The sequence below is a fragment of the Phyllostomus discolor genome, chromosome X (genome assembly GCF_004126475.2).
Source record: "Phyllostomus discolor isolate MPI-MPIP mPhyDis1 chromosome X, mPhyDis1.pri.v3, whole genome shotgun sequence".
Lineage (NCBI taxonomy): Eukaryota > Metazoa > Chordata > Mammalia > Chiroptera > Phyllostomidae > Phyllostomus > Phyllostomus discolor.
In genome coordinates, this window is record NC_050198.1 from 37,054,751 (window position 1) to 37,064,172 (window position 9,422).

At 42.4% G+C, this 9,422-nt stretch overlaps 1 protein-coding gene across 2 annotated transcripts; it reads right to left on the bottom strand.

Moving 5' to 3' along the window:
* Positions 1-4,161: 4,161 nt before the first annotated feature.
* ZXDB (zinc finger X-linked duplicated B) lies at positions 4,162-9,155 on the bottom strand. Of its 2 annotated transcripts, XM_036017145.1 has the most exons (2): positions 6,511-9,154; positions 4,162-6,382 (listed from the first exon to the last, which is right to left on the bottom strand). In XM_036017145.1, the coding sequence occupies exons 1-2, from the start codon at positions 8,938-8,940 to the stop codon at positions 6,377-6,379; spliced, it is 2,436 nt and encodes an 811-aa protein (XP_035873038.1). In that variant the 5' UTR covers positions 8,941-9,154; the 3' UTR covers positions 4,162-6,376. The 2 variants fall into 2 exon arrangements, with proteins under 2 accessions (XP_035873038.1, XP_028378557.1); XM_028522756.2 differs by lacking the exon at positions 4,162-6,382 and having other exon boundaries at positions 6,504-9,155.
* Between the last annotated feature and the right edge of the window lie 267 nt (positions 9,156-9,422).

Below are 9,422 nucleotides of genomic sequence, written 5' to 3' on the forward strand. Positions count from 1 at the left end.
TTTAGATTCTACTGAAATAAATGTGATGATTTTCTGCATAGTGATTTACCTTCATCAAAATGTGTATCTACTCAGAGAAAATGGTACCTCTTATTTTGGTAAAATCTATAAAATAAAGTACCTCTTAAAGCTCTGTTATATATTAGCTTTAATAGTTTTCCATCTAGATCATATCTTTTAACATAAGTACAATACTTATCACAAAAGCAGTAAAATATTTATTAATAGATTAATGAGCAGTGCTTTGGTGTAATAACATATATTAGGTAATTTGGTAAATAAGTATAAAGGATGGTATTAAGGGATTCAGATATTGCTGGTGCTTTGAGGGATACCGATGTAATTCCTTTAAAAATACTGTTAGGATGTTTTCTTTAGAAAAAATGGGTTAAAAGAGTTTGTATGTCTTTAAATATTAGCAAGTAATGAGAACAAAAAATTGTTCTAGTTGACAAGACTTTTATCAAACTTACCATTAAATGCAGTGTAATTCTTGAAGAGTTATTCATGCTCCTCCTTTAATTTTTCACTCTTTTTTCCCCTACCACTCCTTCTAGGATTCTCTCTTTTAGTGGTCATGGAAATTTAGAAGACATAAAATAGACTACAGCAGGGATTCTCTCATGACTAGGGTCTCATGTCATCATTTGTCTCAGATTTTCTCCACTGGCAGAGGTGGCTGGCTAAGGAGCCCTTAGCCAATCTCACACAGATTCAGGGATATTGGACTTTAGCAATCCTACTCCAACTGAGACAAATGCAGGTAATACTCATTCCAATACAGTTTTCATGAGGAACTGCTGAAATTCATCCCAAAGTTGACCAAATTACGGTAGAATCTGTAATAATACATAGATTACTTTTATCCTAAACATAGAATAGTCACTGAGTCTGAAAAGCAGTAGTAGAAAAGACACTCGATGGACAACAGAAATTTCAGAGCTCATTTTGATGCACAGTAAAGTGGAAGGGTAATGTAACATCCAGATTGGTGCTGGCCAAAGAAATGTAACAAAACAATGTATGTAATTTTTAATTTAAAAAATTGTGATAATATGTGTAAGCTAAGTTTTCTATAGCGACATTTTAAAAAGGCAAAAAACTGGTAAATTAATTTTATTATATATTTTTAAGACTTTAAAATATTTTTTACTTATTGATTTAGGAGAGAGAAATATAGATTTGTTGTTCCATCTATTCATGCATTTGTTGGTTGCTTCTTGTATGTGCCCTGACTGGGGATCAAAACCACTACCTTGGCATATCAGGCTGATGCTCCAACCAACTACGCTACCCAGGAAGTGCTATTTTATTTTATTTTAAGCAAATATATTTAAAATAAAATGTTCTCACCCAAAAAATATAACCGGTGATAGATGAATTAATTAATTATATAGTGGGAATCACCGTTATGTACCAATTACAATTTTATTTTACAATTTTACCTCAGTAAAGCTGAAAAATATTCAGATATTATTCAATGTGTAATCAGTATATAAATGCTAATTACATATTTTAATATTTTGTACCAAGCCTTCAAAATCTGGTTTGTACTTTATAGCATATCTCAGTTCAAATGTTAAATTTTCAGTGGTTAAAGTGAAACTTAATTCTACCAAAATAATAAAGTTGTATTTAACAGAAAAATATTTTAAACTGTTGTAGTTCTTAAGTTTAAGTTAAATTAAAATTCAGTCTCTCAGTCATACTAGCTACATTTCAAGTGCTCAAGAGCCTCATATGGGCCCTACCTGGCGTGGCTCAGTGGATTGAGTGCGGGCTGCAAACTAAGCATCACAGGTTCAATTCCCAGTCAGGGCACATGCCTGGGTTGCAGGCCATGGCCCCCAACAACCGCACATTGGTGTCTCCCTCTCTCTCCTACCCTCCCTCCCTTCCCTCTCTAAAAATAAATAAATAAAATCTTTTTTAAAAAAAGAGCCTCATATGGTAGTAGTTACCATATTGATCACTGCAGATCTAGATCATTCCAGACAAGATGAGGGGCCTCTGGTAATTCAAAGGCAAGTAAAAGGATCAGAACTGTCTAAACCATTCTCAGCATACCTGAGGGAACCAAGAAGTAACCCTCTGTTTCCTCTAGAAAGTGGATTGACCACATCATGCTAGCTTATGCAGGGATAACTATGATTGATTAATTACCAATTACATGAAGGTCTTCTTTACATACTCATTTCCAAAAAGGATACTTTAATTCCCTCATTGATAGTAAAAATACAGGGTGGGGCAAAAGTAGGTTTATAGTTATATGCAAAATTTTATTCTTATATTAATTATTCTCTTATTTTCCATATAAATTGTAGACCTACTTTTGCCCCACACTGTATGTTTATACTCCCCAAGGAAACCTGAGCTATTATTTCTGATTTCTGTCTCAATCTCTTTATGATATCTATCTATCTCCCTAACATTAAGTAATGTTCCTTCTTCAATTTGCAAATATTTTCGTTATCTGTTCCTTTCCTTTCCCACTGACACCACTCTAGTTCAAGCTTCATGCTTCATCCTATCTCACCTGAATTCCTACAAAAGCTTTACCTTTCTAAGACATTATTTTCATTATCACTCTCTAGTAAAACATGTTCACTGGCTCTCACCTGTGCTCAGAATAAAATCCTTATTATTCTGTTTTTTTTACCTCTTAGTCACTTTAGTACCACATTAAACTTTTCCCGTTTTTGTTCTCCAGTTGTTTAATATATGGTTTTGATCTCTTCCTATCGGCTATGGAAGGTCAGAGTTGCATGTTTCTCATAGAACCCTCAATATGTTATGTTGTGTTTTGCACGATGATGTTTCATAAATATTAATTTTACTACATACAGTGGAATTCCCAGCTAACAAACTGCCTTCTCATATGGTTCCTCGATAAGAACATGAAGAGTTTAGGTCACAGAGACAAATAAACTTCATTAATTATCCATGTTTCATTCTTGCTACTCAAGTGTATTATATTAATTACACTACTTGGTAAAATGTCAAGGCCAATATATTTTTAACTTATGATCAACATGATCAACAGAGCCCCTGGAAACACTCTTCTTTTTAATGCATCATGTTATTATTGTGTTTTCAATTATCAAGATTTTTAATAAAAACCAATAACTGAGGAGAAACACAAAGGACATAGGATTAAATGAAAATATGTACCATTATTTAAAAGGAGTGATGAAAACTTTATGCTGCCACCAACAGAAATTAAACTTCTTACATTGAAAGTATAAAGGCTTCGCCATTCTTCTAGAAAATGGTGTTGAAAGAGAAATCATTTAAATAAATTTACTCAGTGAAAACGTGCGCTCATAGACAAAAGATTTTAGTTTTGAGAAAAGTAACATGCCGTTTGAAAATTCCAGCAAAGAGTATTAAAAACATAGATTATGAATTTTTATTGGAACGAGGCCAGTTTAAGGAATTAAAAAATTAAGTCACAGTATTAAATTCTTTTCATGTTTAAATAATTTATTTGCTGTCTGCTATTTGTGTGTTCATTTCAATACTTAACACACATATCTGTCAGACATGAAAAATAGTGGTCTGTTTAAGAGGCTTTAATGACTGACAATATTTTTGAAATGCACTTTATGAATATAAATATTTCCAAAGCAAAGAGAGAAAAACTATTGAATGAGTAGACACAATGGAATTCTGTGCATTTCTTTGATTTACAAAAGTATCACTAATTTTTTCAATAAATGAATACAACCACTGTAAAAATATATGTGTGTATACCCCCCCACACACACAGTACAGAAACATTTCAAAGGGGAAAATTTTTAGTGCACTGCCAAAGTGCCACAATATCTGTCATCCACAGACGTTCACATGCAAACACTATTGGACTAATACGCTAGAGCAAATAAGGATTAATTAGCAGAATCCTTTGTAAAAACTTTTTAGAAATGGAAATAATGAAACAGAAAACTATTTCTCATTTGAGAGTATAGAAAATGATCTCCCATTATCCGAGTCACATCACATACACACACATTATTATCTGAGCTCAGAAAATAACTTCTTACTGTACACACAGAACTGCAGTGTACACTCAGCAAATGTTACCACTGGCAGGAAACGGGCCATGAGGCAAGTGTATGTGGGATAGAGGCAGGAAAAGATCTAACTATTAAAAAAAAAGAAAAAGAAAGGCATGGCCAAGAACTGGAATGTACATGCAAAGGGGTGGAGTGGGAAGAAAGCAGAAGGTACTAAACCAATTAAAGTGGAAAGCGGCAGCTAGTTCTGACACACAGGAACGAATCATGAAAGTTGGATGGGTGGGAAGGGAGAAGTAAAAGAATTTATCTTCTTTTTTAAAGCTATATATAGAACTGTCAGTCCAAAGCCCATTTGGAATGTGAGTCTGCTAAACTGTCACATGAGCCCAAAGCACAGACTTTGCCAAAACTACAACAACGGGTCATTCTGAAAAACAAAATAAGATTTCTTCATCTTCACCAGTTGTGAAGATGTTCCACAAAATTGAAAATACCACACTTATAAGGCGACAGTTTACACAATGTTCAGATTCAGTCTTTCCTTCCAAATCTAGGAAAATGCAAACAGTGAGCTCTCATTCATGCAAAAGCAGGATCCACAGTCACAGTGAAGTCTGACTTTGAAAGCAGAGCAAAGATGGTGTCATATTTATCTAATGGAGAGAGATGCCGAAAAATGCATGTGGAATGTCTCCTAGCATTTTCCCAAAGACTTTCCTGGGGAGAAAATTATTCAGTGGGGGGAATAGAGAGATTACCTATCCTGCTTCATCTTAACCCTCATAAACCTTATTGTTTGAACATGAATAGGTCTAAATTACCCCAATTTCTCCCTTAAAGCAGGAAGGAACAAGGGGGTAGAAAGATTATATAAGCACATCAAAATATGCCAAAGCAGATATTTTCCCTTACATTTTAAAAACTGGAAAATCTAAGGTTTGTTAGCCATGTGTGTGCATTTCTATGACCATTTGACAGCTAAGAAGCTGAGGTTTTGTGAGGCTAATTTATGCAAGGCCTCTTTATCCATCACAAATTTGATCCTGAATCTATCTCATGTCAAAGTCCTGGCTGGCAATTTCTATGAGGAAGCCTCCCATATCAAAAGAGGTCAGAAAGATAAATGGTGAGAACAGCGAACATTTTATTTTGCTTTTTTTCTTGTTAGTTCTATCATTGTTTAAGAAAATGTTTTGGGACTGAATAATTTCTATTAATTTTTTTATAAATACCTTAAACAGTGTTTCTTTCTCTGCTAATAGAAACTCTACATGAATAATTCACGATATATGAAGCACAGGTAATCATGGATTAATGCAATGAATAGCAGCAGTTACAGATATCATGAGATAATACCAGACATATCCCACCTGATAAAAGAACACAAGACAACCTATGAAACATTCTTCCACAAAAAGTCCTATTTGCAATCTGATCAAGTCTCTAGATCCAACTATAAAAATAAAGAAACAGAGAGTAGAGGAACTTAACACCACAGGGATGTAATCAACAAAACTTAAGATTCTGGCAAATGCTACATGTGAAACCACCTGTTTTCTTCAATGAATAAAATTGCAAGAAAAGTCAGCAAAGGGCAAATATATAGATTAAAAAGACGCTTCTAATTCAGTTGATCACATTTGAAATTATACAAATGGCTGATAACTATGTTGTACACCTAAAATACATCATTGTATGTCAAAAGTAATTGAAAAAATAAAAAACTCAAAAATTCTTCAATTTAAAAAAGAATAAAAAAGACACAAGACTAATTAATAGCCTAATTATTAAAATATTAAAACAATTACCATTTATGAGACAACTGGACATTGGAACCCTAACTGAATTTTTATTAGTATTAAGAAATTATTGTTAACTTTAAGTATGATAATAGAATTGTAGTTTTTCCCAAAAAGAGCCCAAAACTTTTAAAACTATAAATTGTTTATGGTTGAAATCAATCATAAAATCATGTGATGTCTGGTGTTCATTCCAAAATAATATTGGAAAAGGGTTAAAGTGGAGATCAGATAAACAAGATTGTTCATGAATTGATAATGGTTGAAGATACCTGGTCATTACATAATTATGTGTCCTTTATGACTGTTTTTTTAAAAGCACATGCAATGCTGTTACTAAAAAATATCATATTTTTCATGGAAAGAAGCATGTTATCAAGGAATCACACAGCATAAAGAACCTTAGAAACAATCTATTCAAACCACCTCATTTTATAAATAAGGACATTAAGGCTCAGATAGGTTAAGTGACTTGCTCAGGGTCACACAACTCGTCAGTTCCAGACTCCAGATCAGCACGGAAACCGCGGAACTTGTAGCCTGGGGCTCTGTTCTTTTTCAAACCTGTTAAAAAAAAAAAAAAAGAAGAAGAAAAAGAAGCACAGTTACACATTTAGTCCAGAACATCCTCGAAAATGAGCATAATTAATAAAAGTAACCAACGTTGTGAGGAACGAATAGCGAGTTCATACCAAAAATGAGCTGCCAGTCACCGTGATCAGATCTGTTTCTTTCTGACAACCATGGTTTCCCACTGGGTTGGAGAATCCAAACTGGGTTTCTTCCTCCTGCCCAAAGAAGTCAGCATCAGGATGTACGTTCCATTCTGCTTTGGTCGGCGTCAGTAGTTCTGAGACACTGTTTTCACAAAGGGTGCTTGAAGGAGTCAGAGCATCTGTGTCCACAGTCAGCTTACTGCTGGGGGTCAAAGCCTGGGGCTCCTGACTGGAGTTTTTCATAGCCAGAGAGCCCAGAGATCCCAATGGCCCCGCACTCACGCTGGTGACATCATCCATATCTAAGGGGCTCTGCTGAAACCCGGTGGCTGTCGTTCCAAAAAAGAGAGAGGTATCCAGGCTTTGAGGGAGGTCAGTGGTGGCCATCAAGGCCCGCGGGTCCACAGCCTGCCCTAAGGAATTACTGTTGCTAGCAGGGAGGCTCCCAGCCAGAGTGGAGCTCACAGAAGCCACATCGATAGTCAAGATTCCCGAGTTCACCAATGCCGTGTCCAGCACTGCAGCAGAACTACTGCCAGGCACATCAGAGAAGAGAGACACCAGCTCTGCATCACTGAGATCACTCTGTCCCTGGCTGGTCAGTTCACTGCTGGGCGTGAGAGAATTTGCAGCTTCTAGCTGAGCCAAGAGATCCTGGCCGAGGTTGTGCCTTTTGGCCATGTGGGTCTTCATGCTGTGCTTCGATGTGAAGAGTTTATTACAGGTGGACACTGGGCAACGGCTCTTCCAGGTGTCTACATCCTGCAAGTGTTTCTTAGAGTGAATGTAGAGACTGCTGCGGGCGGAGAACCTGGCACAGCAGCCTTCCACAGGGCACACAAAAGGCTTCGTGCCCAGGTGGGTTATGCTGTGGCCTTTCAGATGCTCGGCCCTCGTGAAAGATTTCCCACAGCCTTCCACAGGGCACATGAACCTCCGGTCGTCGTCGTGCTTCCTTTTGTGCCTTAACAGTTTGGACATGCTGGTGAAGTTCCAGCCACAGCCGTCAAAGTCACAAAGGAAAGGTCTCTCGCCGGTGTGGCTCCGCAGGTGGATTTTCAGCCGACAAGCCTTGTCGTACTGTTTGCTGCAGCCAGGAAAGGAGCAGGAAAAGAGTTCCTGCTCCCTGAAGTGGGCGCGGTTATGGGAAAACAGAGCACTCACCGTGATGAACGTCTTCTTGCAGCCGGAAAAAGCGCACTGGTAGGGCCTCTCGGGCTCAAAGTGGCTGCGCTGGTGGGCGCTGAGCTTGGCCTGCGTGGGGAAGCTGTCTTCGCACACCTCACACTTGAACGAGTTCTCCTGCTCGTGGCCCTTCATGTGCGCCTTGAGGTTGTACACGGTGGTGAAGCTCTTACCGCAGCCCTCCGCCGGGCAGCCGAAGGGCCGCAGTTTGTCGTGCGACTGAAGGTGCCTCTTGAGCTTGTAGGAGGTGGTGAATGTCCAGCCGCAGCCGCCCAGGGGGCACTTGAAGGGCCTCTGGCCCTGGCTGCTGCTATGCGTCAGCAGGTGCACCTTCAGCTGGTGCTTCTTGGCGAAGGTCTGTCCGCACTGCGCCTCCGGACACAGGTACAGCACCACGCCCGGGCCCGGGCCCAGTGGCCCGCGGGGGCTCTCGGCCGCGGCCGGGCCCTCCGCCTCCTCCTCCGGCGCAGGGGCGGGCGCGGGTTCCGCGGGCTCGGCCAGCAGGAGGTCCGGCGGCAGCTCCGGGCAGTCGCCAGGCTGCGCGGCGTGTGGGACCCCAGCTTGCGGGGCGACCAGACCGCCGGGCTGCGGGGCAGGCGCGACCCCGGGCTCCCAGGCTGGCGGCGGGGGCGTGGCCAGGGTCAGGACGCCGTTCTCGAAGCGCAGCAGCAGGTTCTGGTTGTGGATGGTCACGGTGCCCGCGAAGGCCGCGGCGGGGCCCAGGCCTGGGGCGGGGATCGGGGACGGGGCCGGGGCGGGGAGCGCGGACAGACAGCGGGGCCCTGGCGCAGGGCGGCCCGCGGGGTTCGCGCCGCTCTCGCCCCCCTGGAGCCCTGGGCCGGGTTCGGCTTCCTCCCTCCAGACGGGCCCTGCGGCCTGGCCCGCGCCCGGGGTCTCCACGTCGCCACCCACCGGGTCCAGCAGCACCAGGAAGAAGTCGCCGCCGCCGCCGACGCCGCCGCCGCCGGCGCCGCCGGCCTGATCTGGCCTCGGCGCCAAAGGGCTCGGGCCTGAGCCCGGGCCCCGTGAGGCCGCGCGGGCCTCCTCGCGCCGCCGCCCGGGCCCGCCATCTTGGGGGCCCCGGAGCAGCAGGAGGCGGCGCGCGGGGGCCTGGCCAGCCCGCGGGTCAGGGCCTCCGTGGATTCGGCCGCCGCCCGCGGGGCTGCCAGCGCCGCCGCCCTGTCGCATCCCGCGAGCCGGGAGCAGCCTCGGGATTTCCATCTCCGCGTCTGAGAGGCTCTGCTGGAACCAGAGCCGCGGAGGAGGTGCGACCCCGCCCCCTGCCGCGGGCCCGAACACGTTCCTGAAAGGAAAAAAAAAAAAATGTGCAATGCGCAGAAACTGGCCCTATCAGATATTAAAACGTGTTTAACGCCACAGTGATTTAAATATTGTGGTACCGGGTCTCTGGAACAGAAAGAAAGCCCAGAGGCAGAGCCTGGTATGCATAAATAAATTCCACAGTTAACAGGAGTAGGAAATCCAGCAGATCTTCCCAGGTAATGGGCAAGAGACACTTCACTCGGTAACCGGTGCTGGAATACCTACGCGTCTATCTGCTAAAGGCAACTGAAGTCCGTACCTCCCTGTATAGACCAAAACAAACACCCCAGCCCCTCCCAGTGCTAAGCGTGGTGCTTAGTACTGCTCACGTGTGAAAATTCGTTGACTGGCTGGCTGGCTGGCTGGCTGGATTGATGGAT